At 52.1% G+C, this 14,885-nt stretch overlaps 7 protein-coding genes across 7 annotated transcripts; 3 read left to right on the forward strand and 4 right to left on the reverse strand.

Moving 5' to 3' along the window:
- Positions 1-6: 6 nt before the first annotated feature.
- K460DRAFT_366124 (glycosyltransferase family 2 protein) lies at positions 7-3,891 on the reverse strand. The gene is made up of 6 exons (XM_040933303.1): positions 3,455-3,891; positions 2,901-3,396; positions 2,481-2,842; positions 2,122-2,427; positions 667-2,055; positions 7-615 (listed from the first exon to the last, which is right to left on the reverse strand). Exons 1-6 carry the CDS (start codon positions 3,476-3,478, stop codon positions 478-480), a joined length of 2,715 nt encoding a protein of 904 aa, XP_040787808.1. The 5' UTR covers positions 3,479-3,891; the 3' UTR covers positions 7-477.
- A 772-nt stretch (positions 3,892-4,663) lies between these two features.
- On the forward strand, positions 4,664-5,820 carry K460DRAFT_105477 (uncharacterized protein). Its single transcript, XM_040926524.1, has one exon. It carries the CDS (start codon positions 4,775-4,777, stop codon positions 5,795-5,797), a length of 1,023 nt encoding a protein of 340 aa, XP_040787809.1. The 5' UTR covers positions 4,664-4,774; the 3' UTR covers positions 5,798-5,820.
- Positions 5,821-5,842: 22 nt separating this feature from the next.
- On the reverse strand, positions 5,843-6,667 carry K460DRAFT_405513 (5-amino-6-uracil reductase-like protein; the record flags this gene model as incomplete). Its single annotated transcript, XM_040936859.1, has 1 exon — positions 5,843-6,667. The coding sequence occupies one exon, from the start codon at positions 6,665-6,667 to the stop codon at positions 5,843-5,845; it is 825 nt and encodes a 274-aa protein (XP_040787810.1).
- Positions 6,668-7,021: 354 nt separating this feature from the next.
- Positions 7,022-8,256, forward strand: K460DRAFT_366126 (uncharacterized protein). Its single transcript, XM_040933304.1, has 4 exons — positions 7,022-7,225; positions 7,297-7,384; positions 7,447-7,736; positions 7,789-8,256. Exons 1-4 carry the CDS (start codon positions 7,205-7,207, stop codon positions 7,939-7,941), a joined length of 552 nt encoding a protein of 183 aa, XP_040787811.1. The 5' UTR covers positions 7,022-7,204; the 3' UTR covers positions 7,942-8,256.
- A 280-nt stretch (positions 8,257-8,536) lies between these two features.
- On the forward strand, positions 8,537-10,344 carry K460DRAFT_416537 (ketol-acid reductoisomerase). The gene is made up of 4 exons (XM_040937812.1): positions 8,537-8,826; positions 8,882-8,913; positions 8,984-9,262; positions 9,321-10,344. The coding sequence occupies exons 1-4, from the start codon at positions 8,628-8,630 to the stop codon at positions 10,014-10,016; spliced, it is 1,206 nt and encodes a 401-aa protein (XP_040787812.1). The 5' UTR covers positions 8,537-8,627; the 3' UTR covers positions 10,017-10,344.
- Positions 10,345-10,426: 82 nt separating this feature from the next.
- K460DRAFT_366128 (hexose transporter-like protein) lies at positions 10,427-12,160 on the reverse strand. Its single transcript, XM_040933305.1, has 2 exons — positions 11,907-12,160; positions 10,427-11,852 (listed from the first exon to the last, which is right to left on the reverse strand). The coding sequence occupies exons 1-2, from the start codon at positions 12,124-12,126 to the stop codon at positions 10,672-10,674; spliced, it is 1,401 nt and encodes a 466-aa protein (XP_040787813.1). The 5' UTR covers positions 12,127-12,160; the 3' UTR covers positions 10,427-10,671.
- Positions 12,161-13,140: 980 nt separating this feature from the next.
- On the reverse strand, positions 13,141-13,992 carry K460DRAFT_355090 (uncharacterized protein; the record flags this gene model as incomplete). Its single annotated transcript, XM_040931853.1, has 1 exon — positions 13,141-13,992. The coding sequence occupies one exon, from the start codon at positions 13,990-13,992 to the stop codon at positions 13,141-13,143; it is 852 nt and encodes a 283-aa protein (XP_040787814.1).
- Between the last annotated feature and the right edge of the window lie 893 nt (positions 13,993-14,885).

A 14,885-nucleotide genomic window follows, 5' to 3' on the forward strand; every position in this document is an offset into this window, starting at 1 on the left:
TACAGTCACGTGGGACCATGTCCTTTGCCAAGAGTAGCCATGTGTAGCAAGAGGCCCCAGAGTCACGACATCGACCATGTTAACGCGTAGGCATCCAACCAAGCAGGCAGTGAGAAAGTAGAGTATTGGTGGTATTTCGCTCTAAAATGACAAATTATCATGGCCTATTACCCCAGTGTATCCAATCCAAAGAAATCCCTCTGCTCAGATAACTTTCCGTCAAGTGATCCGGCGAGATTGAACATTGGTGTATACGAGTAGTACAAGTAGTCGTTCATCCGTAGCTGATCCGCAAATGTTATTGCGTAACAAGATGAGACAGGGGTAAAGGACTGCGCAGCACCAGCCTGCTGGAGTCGGGGACATCATTAAACGCCAGTACAGATGATGAGAGAATCAAAGACAAAGCTGGAACATGCAACTTTGGCCGTTTCTGTGGCCGCGCGGCTTGTTGAAGTCGCAGCGGATGCCTTGTGTCTATCGCTTCCTGACGCAGAAGAAAAGACCAGTGCGGCCAAGGAACCACAGACAACCAAGGAAACGGACGACAGCAAGCGCAGCGGTAGCCCACAGAAGCGCCTGGAAGAAGCGCATGGTTCGACTCGAGGCAGTTGACTGGTCAGGATTAGCATCTTCATCTCCAAAGGAAATATACAGTAAACTTACAGAGAACCCAAAGCGGTCAAAGTTATCTTGCGTGATAACAACAGCAAGAGTCGCGTTGGAACCGATCCAGGCCGTGCAAAGATGGGTACGGAAAGACTTGTATGAATCCTCCAGAGTCTTCTCGTTCTGCTCAACGGGTGCTACGTAAGGAGCCAGAGCACGCTTGACGGTCGACTCAAACTGGCTGTCGATATCGGCCTGCGCCAGATCCGGCTCTTCGATGATGGTATGTTTGCCGTCTGCTCCCTTCTCTGTCTTGGCTGACGGAAGCGCGTCTGCCTTGTCGGAACCCTTGGTACCCCAGGAAACGTCGTGCCAGTTGGAGAAAGCATAGACATTGAGAATGTTGACATAGGACGACATGATCAAGAGGTACTGCGGGAAGGACGTGAACATGTGCCATGGGTCCATGTAGAGGAACGAGGCAACATAGTACAGGCCGAAAGTAGCCGCGAGCGCGATGATGATAATACCCACACCACTGGACGAGAAGAAGGACTGGGCAAACTTTTCCGGAGACGAAGTATCGAGTTTCTGCGACGAAGGAGTCGTGAAGGCTTGAACAACGAGGTAAATTGACAGGACGACGATGTAGAACTGGATCAAGCCGAACACGAAGAAGGAGAGCAGGTAAGACCACTTGGAGCCCTTTGGACGGTTACCGAAAGCAAGAATGAATTGCAGACCAAGGAAGGCGAGGTACAGATACTGGAGGACCGTGTTAAAGATGGGGGTGACGCTATTTCCAAACGGCCACGCCTTCTTTTCCGGGGTTTGAGTATCGAGATTCGCGGGGACAGGAGTACCGACAAGATCCATGATGACGGCGGTGGTCAGCCAGAAGGAAGCCAGGGAGAACCAAGCGAGAATGGTCTGGAAGATGTTGTACAGCATCTGGACATGGAAAAAGAACATGCGGATAATGTTGTGGCCACTCTTGTACATGCGGCCAAAGTGCAGGAGCGAGTAGACACCGGCAGCAAACGAACCGTTGAGCCAACGACGACGCTGACCGATAAACTCGGCAGCACCTTCAGGCACGTCAGTTTCGCCCTTGGAGGCCTTGATGTAGGTAAGATGCCACTTGGAGCCAGCCTTGGCGACCAGTTCGAAACACAGAATACGATCTTCGGCCAAGAACATGTTCTTTTTGAAAATATTCATGCCCTCAATACCCTTCTTTCCGAGGATTTTAGCAAGGGTGTGGTCACCGTGGAAGTACTGCTCAAGCGGCCTGCCCATGATAGCGCGGTAGCGGTAGGCGGAGAAAGCACCAGGTAGCACAGAAACGTATCCGAAAGACGATTCCAGCGGCTTATCGAGAATGTTACTGATCTTGTACTCAAAATTCTGTGCGGCAACGAGCGGATTGAGGAGGTTCTTCCAGCCCTTTTTAAAAAAAAAATTAGTAGCTTATAAATATAACATAAAAAAAGTAGCTTGAGTATAACTTACCTTACCCAACATGGCGTGGATTTCACCACAAGCACCGCCGAGATCCTTGTCGTTGTAGAAGCCTTCCCACAAGGCGAGCAGAGACTTGGGGCCAGGTTTTGTACCGGCATCGAGCAAGATGCAGACTTCTGGGTTGAGGATGCGACCAATAGCAGTGAATAGCCATCTGTGCGAGTTGATCTTTTTGCTGTTCTTCTGCTTCAAGCAGAACATCATCTGCACGGGAGGCAGTGTGCTGGCGCTATCATCGTGCGGGCGAATCAGCTGCTGATTGGGGGTGACGGATAATTGCGTCGTATACTCGAACTGCGTGTTGTTAGCATGAAGTCGCAAATTGACCAATGTTTGGCGCAACGTACAATGTGAGCGACCGTCTCTTTGCCGTCAATATCGCGCTTCATAACGCCATCCTGGTAGATACCGACCGTGGCGAGGAGGTCAAGGGTGCCCTTGTCACAGGGGTCGATACCGTCGAAAACAAGGCAGACGACTATCTTCTGCCAAGCCGGGCCGCCCTTGTTCCAGAATTCAGACTTTTTCAGGTTGACAATGTCGCGGATATTTTGCATGACACCATGCAAGGTTCGGGCGGTGAGCACCTTGTCTTCGTTGTAGTATGTGATGGCGATGAGCAACTCGGTGTGGCGGTTGTACATGGCCGGCCGCAGATTGTAGCCGTTCTTGAGAGTAAAGTCATTGGGGTCGCACGTAGCAGCAGTGTCTTGCAGCTGTTAGAGGCGCGTCTGGGGAGAGGGTTTGATGGACAGTGTGGGACTTACAGCGCATGTGGGTAAACTCCTCGCTTCCGCTCTCGAGATCATTGCGATACTTTGCCTGGATGGCGTTCTGGATGGCCGAAGGCACGGGGTAGTCAGCGCTGAGAACGGAGCCCTGCACAAGCTTGAGCTTGCGGGTCTGACCGCGTTTCAGGCCACCAGCTGCAGCTACGGCACCACCGGGCTGTTGTCGCTGTCGCCATGCCTCGGTGGAGCTCGTCTCACTCCGCTGGTATGGCGAAGGCGCGCGTTGGGGTGCGCCAAAGTCAGCTGCTGGATCACTGTAACCGGCCGTGGTCGAGTAGACATCGGAGCCGTCATGGGGTCGACCGCCCTGGTACTGCGGTGGCCTGTCGCTCACATACGTCTCGGTCAGACTGTATGTGGAATGAGGGCGAACATCAGGGTTGCCGTAGAATGGATCTGGGTTGCTGGCACCCGTGGGATTCTCGTGGAGGAGCGAGCGGCCGACCTCGTCTTCGTCGTGGCCGCGGTCGTACTGCATATGCGGTTAGTAGGCCATGATTTCTAGGGGCCGTCATCAGAGGAGCACTTACACCGGTGTGCTGGTTGTAGGCCATGACGTGCAGCTCTCTCCGCGCGGGCTGGGGCTGGACGATGGCGATGGTCGAGGAATCGAGGGGAGCAAAGAAATGAGATAAAGAGAAGAAGGGAAATAAGCGCACGGCTGGGGGGTAATCCGTCAGGTATTATAAAGCTTGTTTGAGGCGACCTAGGGCTGAGAGCTGAATGGAGAGGCGGCAGCACTAGCCTATTCTGGCCAGATGGCACGGACGGGCGGGGAAGGAGCGCTAGACGGCGCGCTGAAACGCGACAGGAATGCTCCAGGGCTACTGGTTACAGACTCTCCTTTATCAACAATGGATGCGTATGGATTCGTGCGACGACGGTGACTGGAAGGGAAGAAGCTGCAAGGCTGGCGGGCGGGCAACAAGGCGGGATAAAACCTGCTGGCGGCGGCCACACGACCCTGTTATGGCAGGCGTTGTCGCGTCGCCGTCGTGTACGGGTAGCTGTGAAGTAGCTGTGGCGCTAAGCTGGGCAAGGCCTAAATTTAGAGAAACGCCTTATTGTTAATCAGCCTCCAGCTGCCGCTTACTTTGCCTCTCTTCAGCCTCGACAAAGAAAACAAGCCAGCAAAGAAGAGATGTTCATTATCTATCCTCGTCTAGGCCCGGGGGCGTTGCACTCTACACCCAAAGCTCACCGCTGCTACGCTGCTACGCGGGACTTGCCGACGTGCGTGTGCAAAAGCTCTGCGTCCACCAGGCAATGTTTGCTGCACACACACACACACACACACACACACAAGTGCAACAAGCACTGTGAAGCTTATTTAGGCTCGAGGTCGCACTGCCAAGGCTCGTTCAATGTTGCAGGTACTCACAACGTATTCGCTATAGACGGCCCGTGTGCCATGCTCATATCCTTAACCCAGTACCGTGACTTGCAAGCGCTTTTCAACAAGAGGCAGGACCACGCGTGGCATATACGACATATGTCGTCTCTGCTGGGAATGATGCACACCTGTAATGAATCGAGTTTTGGCGACATGATGAATACCACTTGTATTAAACCTGTCTACCATGGCTTCGCGGGGCGAGAGCATGCAGCGGGCTGCGCCTTCCGTCATCGATCCCAACAAGCCATCGTCCTCCCCCCACGTCCATCACCACCGCGTGAACCTCTTGTTGCATAGCATTTCGCGAGTCTGCTTGATCATTGGGGTTAGTTGTTGTGCCTTTTTTTCTTCTCTTCCTTATTCTGCCCCCGTAATCTCCGCTCCCTGTCACTGCTGCCATCTAGCCCAGCTCTTCGCGTCTCACCACATCCCCGTACCCACTAGCTAGTCGTCCATGGCCCCAGCCACACCAGCTACAGCCCTTCCGAGATCCAGGTTCAACGCCTCTGCATCAACCGCGGACCCTGCACATGTCACAGCCACGATAGCCCCAGCGGAGGATGCAGCCCATAAAAACACCAAACATGACTGGCAAGCAGCTGAAGACCCAGACTTTGAGCACCCAGATCACGTAATCCCACCACGAAGCTACGACGGCATAGAACATCTCATCGTTGTTTGTTGTCACGCCATCTTTCTTCCCGACGCTGAATCCTCCAACTTTGCCCTTCACAGCCCCCACTACGAGCCCCATTGGCTCCTGGCTCCTTTCCAAAAGTCGGATCCAGAGACACGAAAGCCCGGTGAACATGAGACTTTCTTGGCGCACGTGAAAGCTGGTCTCGATGCCTTGACTATCGGAACAGACCCAGAACATCCGCCTTCAAGCCTTTTGGTCCTCAGCGGTGGCGCAACAAAACCCTCCCATACTCCTATTAGCGAAGCGCGCTCCTACTACCATGCTGCCCTAGCAGAAGAGCTGGTCCAAGGACACCACCATGGTGGTCGGGCCCATCGAATGTTCAGCAAAGGATATGTGCTCCTAGAGGAACAAGCCACCGACTCCTTCCAAAACCTCCTATTCAGCATCCTGCTCTTCAGAAAAACCACGGGGCGCTATCCAACCAACATCCGCATCATCACGCATTCCTTCAAAGCGAAGCGTTTCCTCGACCTGCACGCTCCGACGATTCGGTGGCCAAAGGACCGAGTCCAAGTTCAAGGTATCGATCCCGTCATGTCGAGTACGGACCTCGAAAGCACGCTGCGCGGCGAAGAGCAGAATGGGTATGCACAGTGGAAAAAGGATCCACTAGGCACCGGGGAGCTGCTGAGCGGGAAGAGGAGGCAACGCGCATGGGATGAAAGCGTTGCTGGGGAACTAGTAGAGGGATTGGAAGCAAGCGTCGAGGAGCTTCTTCAAGGTTCGATTCCCACCGAATTACCTTGGGAGCAGCCGACGACGAAAACTACATAAGCCATGAAATTCAATATTGATACACCAAAGCATCGAAAGCCTCAATTATGGTTCCATATTCGGGTGTCCACAAAGAACCACATCCTCCCCCAACGGTATCCACTTGACATCTTTCAGCCTACCAACGGGGAGGCGCCTTCCATCTTCTATGCGCTCGTTTGGACAGACTTGCACCCCGCCTTTACCCAGCCAAGTCGGCGCGAGTGTGACAACAACTGAGTCGATGAGCTTGAAATTCGCCGAAGAAAGCAAGTCGTTGATAACCACGCCCCCGCCTTCGATCATGACGCTCTTGACCCCTTGATCAGCGAGGACGTCCAGCATCGCTGACCAAGAAATGGATGAAGTCAATAAAGACGGCTGATTCGATGAGGAGAGAAACTCGAGAACTTTGCCCCCTGCCCTCTCCAAAAGATCCCGCTTCTCTTGGCTGATTGACGCCCCAGTGACCAACCATGGTGCTTTTCCTTTGCCTTCCTTTGCCAATTTCATCACTTTACTCTCGGCATCAAAGTCCCAGCGTCCTTTTGGATCCACAACCACAGGTCTCGGCTGGGCCACTAGTCCTGGACCTCCATATCCGCCAACACCCTCTATTCGACAATTCAAGGATGGGTTGTCGGCCACTGCAGTCCCGACACCAATTAAGATCGCATCGTGCTTGGAGCGGAGGTAGTGTGTCATGGCCTTGGATTCCGGACCCGAGAGAGCTGTCTGCACGCCGGGAGCGAGAGATAATTGGCTGTCAAGAGACGTGGCAAACGTGAGAGTGACGAATGGTTTGGAGAGATGGGGAGACGGCGAAGGAAGATATGGATCTATCTGATCGCTCTGCGAGGTGGCAAACTTGAGTGCATCTCGTGTGGCCATTGTGGTTCGGGACAGACAATGAGCTCCAGGCTTCTATTGCTCAAGGTGACTTCTTTTAGCTGCTATGATGTTTGGTTTCATAGCAATTACAGCGACAAATTATTCCAGACAACCGTCTCTGGCCAGCATCACTTTCCGCTCAGACAAGACCGTTCTCGAGTGTTTGTAATTGATGACTAAGACCTCTGAAGGCCGGGCGCTGTCGTGGCGCTACGGTGAAACCTCGGTATCACCCCACGTTCATCATCGCCATGGTTGCTCGACGATAGTGGCAGCCTGTCCTCGTATTCTTCACTTTCGTATACACGCTTCTCGGTATCTTCTTCTCTTTGGCGTTTGTTCTTCTTGGGGCTTCGCTCCTCACCTCCCTCTGTTCTCTACACCCTCTCAACTTTACAACACCCCCACCACCGCTGCCAACCTGAACCCTCGCCGCTTGCCCCACGGTTTAGCTAGCACGTAACTGCCTTTCACAACCACACGCGATCACGACCGCACGACCTAGAAATCCGGATTCACTCGTACAATACCGCCAAGATGATGAAAATATGGTCTATGGTATGTCTCTACACAATAAGCGCCTTTTGCGGCGAGGGTTGGGCAAAGCGGCATGCTGATGTCCACTTCAGAAAAAACAGCAGCAACAAGATGAGGCTGCGCTCGCTGCCACAAGCAAGAAGAAGAAGGTGACGCCAGCACAGCTTCGCGCACAGAAAGGTACCATACACGTCTATTCGGTTTAGAGCCCTTCTGCGTATGTTACTAACACCCTATTCTAGATCTCGAAGAGCTATCCCTCGGTACCACCATGAAGACGCACTTTGCAAACCCAGACGATATCCTCAACTTCAAGCTCACTATTGACCCCGACGAGGGCATGTACAAGGGCGGCCGCTTCGAGTTCGACTTCAAGATCAACCAGAACTTTCCCCACGATCCGCCGAAAGTCAAGTGCAAACAGAAGATCTACCATCCGAACATTGATCTAGAGGGCAATGTGTGTCTGAACATTCTAAGAGAGGACTGGAAGCCGGTGCTGAATTTGAATGCGGTGGTGGTTGGACTGCAGGTACGTGGCACGCAGAGCAGAGGAGGACAGGAGGACAGCTGACAGGATTTAGTTTCTTTTCTTAGAACCGAACGCGTCGGATCCGCTGAACAAAGAGGCGGCCGAGGACCTCAAGGCGAACCGCGAGGGTTTCAAGCGCAATGTGCGGGCATCGCTTGGTGGTGGTACCGTGAAGGGACAGAGTTTCGACCGCGTGCTCAAATAAGCACTCTTGAAGTGACAAGGCATACACGAGCGGCTATGCTATGGTGTAGACACAACCCGGATTGATCTTTAGCAGTAGAGTCTACAACGAACCCAAATATACACACACATGTATGGTCAAGTCAGGGAGCAGACGGTGGAGGGTAGATGGATACCACGATTCGGATTTTATACTATCAGCGTGCATATAGGACCTGGTGTGCATGAAGCGCGGCGTCTAGCATTACAATTTTATGACCATGTTCAAGTCTCTCCGTCAACATGAATGAGCATCGACGGGGGAAGCACTCGGCGTGTGCGGCCATTGTCAGACCGTATTCATTTCGAAAGAATAGACTATACTCGTATGCATGCGATGTTTGCCCTAGAAGATTGCGTCGGCATAACAGACACGTCTTCGCATTGACTATTTACCCATCACGTATGACTGTGGATGGCCTCGGAGACGCAAATTCCTCCCCGAGACGATTGCCGCACCCCTGCTAGCCATGGTAGCTGCCAAAGGCATGCAGTCTATTGGTCGGTGATGCGAGCGGGCCGGCTTCGGAGAGGCAACTTTACTGGAGAAGCTCCGTGCTCTTCGAAAATCGATTCCACGCCAGAGCAAAGGGAACCAAGCTTAAAAAGCCCGTCATCCCCTCCACAAGCCCTTTTTTTGACATCACGATACCCCTTCATACTTTCATAATGGCTTCACGACCTGCTGCTCGCGCTCTGCGCCAAACTGCTCGCCAATTGGTTGCTGCTCCTGCCCAGAAGCGCACCTTTGTCTCTGCTCTCCGCGCTGGTACCGCAGCTGCTCCCAAGGCGGCTGTTACCTCTCAGTTCCAGCAGACCCGCGGTATCAAGACGATTGACTTCGCTGGTACCAAGGAGACCGTCTACGGTAAGTTGCAAGTCGCCGACTTGTTGATTAAGCAATAGCTAATAACAGTACGCAGAGCGTGCTGACTGGCCAAGGGAGAAGCTTCTTGTGAGTCAACCCACGCCTCAATGGCATCAAATCCAGCCTCAATGAGAGCACTGGCTAACAGCCGAGCTAGGAATACTTCAAGGACGACACCCTCGCCCTCATCGGCTACGGCTCCCAGGGCCACGGCCAAGGTCTCAACCTGCGCGACAACGGCCTAAACGTCATTGTCGGTGTACGGAAGAACGGTGCCTCGTGGAAGGAGGCCGAGCAGGATGGCTGGGTCCCCGGCAAGAACCTCTTCGATATCGATGAGGCCATTGGCAAGTCGACTATTGTCATGAACCTTCTCTCCGATGCTGCCCAGTCGGAGACTTGGCCCGCTATCAAGCCCCAGCTCACCAAGGGCAAGGTAAGCGCACACTTTTTTTTATAACAGACATGTGCAACAGGCCGACTGACTATGATAGACTCTTTACTTCTCCCACGGCTTTTCTCCCGTCTTCAAGGACCTCACCAAGGTCGAAGTCCCCACGGATATCGATGTCATCCTCGTCGCCCCCAAGGGCTCCGGCCGCACCGTCCGCACCCTCTTCCGTGAGGGTCGCGGCATCAACTCCTCCGTCGCCGTCTTCCAGGACGTCACCGGCAAGGCCAAGGAGAAGGCTGTAGCCCTCGGTGTCGCCGTCGGCTCTGGATACCTCTACGAGACCACGTTCCAAAAGGAGGTGTACTCTGACTTGTACGGCGAGCGTGGCTGCCTTATGGGCGGTATCCACGGCATGTTCCTTGCCCAGTACGAGGTGCTCCGTGAGCGCGGCCACAGCCCGTCTGAGGCTTTCAACGAGACCGTCGAGGAGGCTACCCAGTCGCTGTACCCTCTGATCGGTGCCAACGGCATGGACTACATGTACGCTGCCTGCTCGACAACCGCCCGCCGTGGTGCTATCGACTGGAGCAAACGCTTCAAGGATGCTCTCAAGCCCGTCTTCGATGACTTGTATACCTCCGTTGAGAACGGCAGCGAGACAAAGCGCTCGCTTGAGTACAACTCGCAGCCGGACTACCGCGAGAAGTACAACCAGGAGCTCAAGGAGATTGATGACCTCGAGATCTGGCGCGCTGGCAAGGCTGTCCGCTCTCTCCGCCCCGAGAACATCAAGTAAACGCAGCTTTGACTAGAAATAACTGAAGGACGAAAGGATGTTCGTGCGGAAGAGGGCAATGTGTAGATATGTCTTGTCTTGTTACTGATTCGGATCTTGGGCGTCGGCGCGTTATCTTTTCCATCTAAGGGCGGCTTAGGTTTCTACAAGACGGAAAACTCACGGTCTAAAAAGCAAATGATACCTATTCATGACACGAGAGAATGAGTCGCATTGCTGTTTACGATGCTATTAACAAAACGCATACATAGGAACCAATTCCAAAACATTTCAAAATACCCCAGACTTGATTCCATCCCCCACAATCACCGATTCTCAAATCTCCCACACACGCTACACAAATGTACTACTCGCGTGCCATCTAATTCCAGTAGTCTCTGGGTTTCCATGCTTTTGCTTGGTGTTGATAGTTAATGTTATGATCCAATTTGTTTAGAAAACAGCAGTCTTGTAAAACGATAATTTCAGGATCTTTATTATCTGGGTTTTAGGGCTCTGCCGGTATTGAAGTGTGGGCGAGCTAGAACTATGTGCCACACAACGTCTCCCCGTATCATGAATACACTTCAATCAATAATCTTGTATTTCCCAATTAAGACTCGTCAAGATTCTTGAAGTTATCAATGTACCCGCATCTCATTCCACATTCAAAGACTTAAGCCTTCTTCTCTGGCGCCTCGTGGACTTCTGTAACGTTAGGATCCTGAACCAACTTCGCCGCACTAGCAGCGAGCACCTCGCGGTTCGCCTTTTCCGATTCAAACAAGAAACTAAGCTCCTCCAGTGTCTTGCCATAGGTCTCCGGGAAGAAAAAGTAGATGAAGATAACCTCAAAACACAACCACGCCACGTACACAAGAAGGTATTTCCAGTCTAGATTCTCAAGGCCGATAGGATTGACAAACGAACCAAACATGACAGCCGAGCGATTGAATAGTTGAAACCACGACAGTCCCTTTGTGCGGACGTAATACGGGAAGATTTCGACCATATAGACGTAGGTCAGAGCGTTGTAACCGATACAGTACGCTGGTTTATACAGGAAGATCATGACTAGCACTGCGTAGCCCGATCCTTTCGAGCCGGTGATGCGATTCCGAGCCTGCGCGATCGTCCAGCCAGTGTATACACACACCAAGCACGATGCACACAGCAAGTACATTCTCCGTCGCGGAAACCGGGGCGTAACAGCAGCCATCGCTAGGGCAATCACGAACCCCCAAGCTTCCGTGCCGAGATTATATCGCACCTGTGTGTGGGAGTCGGTGATCCCAATTTTGGTAAGAATTGGCACGAGGTACTGGCTAAGGAGGTTGTTGCCGCTGAACTGCACAAACAGACCGAGTGCGGCGGCCACAAGTGAGCGGTGCCGCATGCCTTTGGTTTGGAAGAGCTCTGCCCAGCCTCGTGCTCGCGACTCGTTTTCTATCTCCAGCGCTTTGCGGATCTCGGCGAGTTCGACGTGCGGTAGTTCCTGAGAGGCATCGCCTTCGGCATGGTACTTGATCAGGATCTCGAGTGCCTCCTCGCTGCGGTCTTTGGATACCAGCCAACGCGGACTCTCGGGGACTGTAAAGGCAAAGGCAATCTGAATAATGGAAGGTAGGGCTTGGAGTATAGACGGGAGACGCCAGCTCCAGTCATTGGGGATGAGCAGGGTGCGTATCACGATGCCGGCGCCGAGGACGGAACCTACACCGAAGAAGGCATTGAACATGGAACCTAGGAAAGCGCGCTCTTTGGGGTGGCCGAGTTCACCGAGGAGAGCAGCGCCAGATATGATAGCGTAGACGATACCATGGCCAAGAAATATTCTAGAGAAAATAAACATGGCCACTGGATGGATGTGTTAGTATTTCTTGTGGAATATAGAGATGAAGTCACGCTTACAGTTTTGCGAAAGGCCTTGCATGATAGCCCCAATACACATGATTATCGAACCGAAGACGATGCTCTTGCGTCTCCCAAGGTGATCAGACACGATCGCCACAAAAGGAATGCTCGTAATAGCTCCCAAGTTGTAGCATGCGACGAGCAAACCAAGTTGACCGCCCTTGGGATGGTTGAAGTATTCCTTCCAATACTTGAGTGCCTGCATTCCGTTGACCATAGAAGAATCGAATCCAGAAGTGGACTCGATGAAGAGACAGAAGGGTACGAGCAGGAGGTAAAGGCGGCGTAGGTTGGGCTTGTTCCACCAACGGACATTATCGTTGGCGATGAGGCGCTCGATGATGCCGTCGCCGGCTTCCGTGACTATCGGGGCCATAGTGATGGGTTAAGTTTCGTTTCTTTCTCCGAAGGTAGCAGGATATGCCCAAGCTAGACGACCAAGGCTTCAAACTACGGCCACCCTCGAAGGGGGGCATGCCCCAATGTAAGTATTTAAGTTTGATAGCGAAGCTTAAGAAGCTATTAATGAAGATCACGGCAGAATCACGCCAAGGCAACTTCTCCAGCATCGTGCGGACTTGGCTATGAGGGGTTGCTAACCCAGCAGTCCGGTACAGGGGATCCTTCAGAAGCGAACCTATTTTCCACGAATACCCCGGGTAGCCACCGCTTTGAATGGCATTTAGTCGTGGCTAGCGCCTTGTGGTGTTCTCCAAAGGCTGCCCTTTGCGTTTTCTGTAAGATGTTACAAATTCGTGTTCTTCACGAACCCCTCTCGTGTGAAGTCAATATTCGTGCTGTTCTCAAACTATACTGGAGCTAGCCTGGGTTGAGCGAGCGTTCACATTGTACGATGTAAATATCCCGCTGCCCGGCCCCATGGGGCAAAGCTAGCCAACTTCGATGCGGTCCGTGCCAAAACGAGTATGATCGGCTGTGGGGAAACTCCCCTGCCCTGAGCCTAAGACCAGGTAACTTTCACAATCTTGGAACCGGTCGATTCAGGAGCGGATTTGTTTTTCCTTTTAAGGAAAACCAACCTCACAGACAGAACCGAGGTTAACTAACATTCGATATAAGCTTGTACATAAGTGTGCGATCCACAGCCAATACATAGACGCACCCGAACGTAGGATTAATCGAATAGTACGCCTCAAGGAGCTTGGCAAATTGTAAGTCCTAATTGTAGTCGTATCGTGTTGAGATGATTGGACATTGTAGCCGGCTACAACTAGCTTTTCTTGTAGACATGCCAGAGATCTTTTGGTGTTCGCTCTTTTGATACTGACTGTATGCCCGTGAATCTGCCCAACTCCTTTGCAGCAAATAGAACGACAAAAGTCATGAGGTATTCTGATAGACGTTCAAAGCAAGTCCCCACCTTCTCTCCCAGATATGGCGACGCCAAAAGCCTGAGGTCCAGTAGAATAGGCCAATTATCCAGATCCCAAAAGATGATGGAGAGTTGGAAAGGAATCCACCAGCTACCGAGGGCTAATTTAATAAGATTTTGACTCGCCGACAGCGGTTTATTTTGAGGTGCAGTAATGACGGCGTTCAGATTCCAAAAAAAGAGTGGCTTAGTCATGTCCGCAGGGTCGGTCCATTCCTCGACGACGACTTCTTCATAACTGTCTTCTGCATACAAGATGTTCCCGTGAAGCCCCCTACCAGACCATCTCGAGTACAAATACTCATCTGCGCGGCCCCAGTCGTGCCGCACATATTTGTCGACTATAATCTCTAAACCACTCTTTAATATCTCTCCCGTTTTGGACGATACTTCTCCACCCGCCTTCGCGCTAATGATCCTCAGGTCGCCGTCCAGATAAACAAAGATAGAACCCTTAATCAAGCGAAGGTGTTCAGTGTGCCCAGTATGGAAATGCAGCCCAGATGTCCAACTTGAGCGGCGAGGAAGCGCAATGGTAGTCTTCAGAAGAGAATCGGTAGGAGAAGGTGGCACAACCGGGATATGATATGCAACTGCTTCAACGCCTGAGCGGAGGATAGCTTGTGTGTTTGGCGGCAAAGGTTCTAGAGCCTTAGGCTGAGGTGGTGGGTGATGTTTTGCGCGTGCCATGGGAGAGAATAGAGAGTTGTTCGATACGGGATATCCAGTGTCGAGGATATCTGCACGCTTTTAGGTCGATCTGGTCGAAGAATTGTGCTCAATAAGCTCCTCGGGTTAGCAGGTCGTAAGTCCGAGGCTGCTGATATATGAAGCGGAAAAGCTCCGCACTAGGTGTAGACAATCTTACTAATTAGCTTGGTTCGAGTATGGATGCTATCTTAAGAAAAGAAACATTGTGTGCGATCGAGCTCCTGATGGCAGAGAGCGCCTACACTACCTTGATGACATAAGTAGGCATGGTTGTAGCCTGGTACCTAGGTACGTAGGTCCACTAGGCCAGATAGACTACCGGTAATCCTCATGCAGAATAGTCGGGCTAATATCGCAATGTTCGAGACACCTGCAAAGGGCTGTAACGTGCATACCTCACTCCCTCTAACATTCCCCCGCTACAAGGCTCGATAACATCATGGGATAGAGTTTGTAACGATGTGGGGTGCAACACTCTGCGATAGGTTCATTGCCTGGAGTGGCCTCTCCCTGGCGTCGCAGCTGCTAAACTCCATATTCTGAAGCTCCGATCACAAGACACACCTTAATATGCCCTAATTCTACCTCTCTTTCATCTTTGATAGAGTAGTTGAGATATGGGCAAGTAAGCGCTGTCTCCTACCTCCATTTACGTCGCCTTCACTTTCACCATTTCAAAGCGAGCTTCACCGTGGCAATTTCCACGCACTGGCCATTGTGTTTCTATTGTACTTGAGCCATTTTTCATCATGAAAACCTTTCTACCTAGTTTCCTGCTCCACACATCTTTCACTCGCGTCGCGCTCGACTCCTGCCCGCTCCACTTCATCTTGCCCCTCCTTGCCATCCACCCCCACCCCCCACGACATGTT

This window comes from Cucurbitaria berberidis (genome assembly GCF_010015615.1).
Source record: "Cucurbitaria berberidis CBS 394.84 unplaced genomic scaffold K460scaffold_3, whole genome shotgun sequence".
Lineage (NCBI taxonomy): Eukaryota > Fungi > Ascomycota > Dothideomycetes > Pleosporales > Cucurbitariaceae > Cucurbitaria > Cucurbitaria berberidis.

Coding starts and splice junctions, on each gene's coding strand:
- K460DRAFT_366128 (XM_040933305.1), bottom strand. CDS start 12,126: ATGGTCAACGGAATGCAGGCACTCAAGTATTGGAAGGAATACTTCAAC. Junction 11,853..11,906: donor GCAAGGCCTTTCGCAAAACT/GTAAGCGTGACT, acceptor ACATCCATCCAG/TGGCCATGTTTATTTTCTCT.
- K460DRAFT_366124 (XM_040933303.1), bottom strand. CDS start 3,478: ATGGCCTACAACCAGCACACCGGT. Junction 3,397..3,454: donor CCTACAACCAGCACACCGGT/GTAAGTGCTCCT, acceptor CCGCATATGCAG/TACGACCGCGGCCACGACGA. Junction 2,056..2,121: donor TCCACGCCATGTTGGGTAAG/GTAAGTTATACT, acceptor TTTTTTAAAAAG/GGCTGGAAGAACCTCCTCAA.
- K460DRAFT_416537 (XM_040937812.1), top strand. CDS start 8,628: ATGGCTTCACGACCTGCTGCTCGCGCTCTGCGCCAAACTGCTCGCCAA. Junction 8,827..8,881: donor TACCAAGGAGACCGTCTACG/GTAAGTTGCAAG, acceptor AACAGTACGCAG/AGCGTGCTGACTGGCCAAGG. Junction 8,914..8,983: donor GGCCAAGGGAGAAGCTTCTT/GTGAGTCAACCC, acceptor CAGCCGAGCTAG/GAATACTTCAAGGACGACAC.
- K460DRAFT_366126 (XM_040933304.1), top strand. CDS start 7,205: ATGATGAAAATATGGTCTATG. Junction 7,226..7,296: donor TGATGAAAATATGGTCTATG/GTATGTCTCTAC, acceptor TGTCCACTTCAG/AAAAAACAGCAGCAACAAGA. Junction 7,737..7,788: donor CGGTGGTGGTTGGACTGCAG/GTACGTGGCACG, acceptor GACAGGATTTAG/TTTCTTTTCTTAGAACCGAA.
- K460DRAFT_105477 (XM_040926524.1), top strand. CDS start 4,775: ATGGCCCCAGCCACACCAGCTACAGCCCTTCCGAGATCCAGGTTCAAC.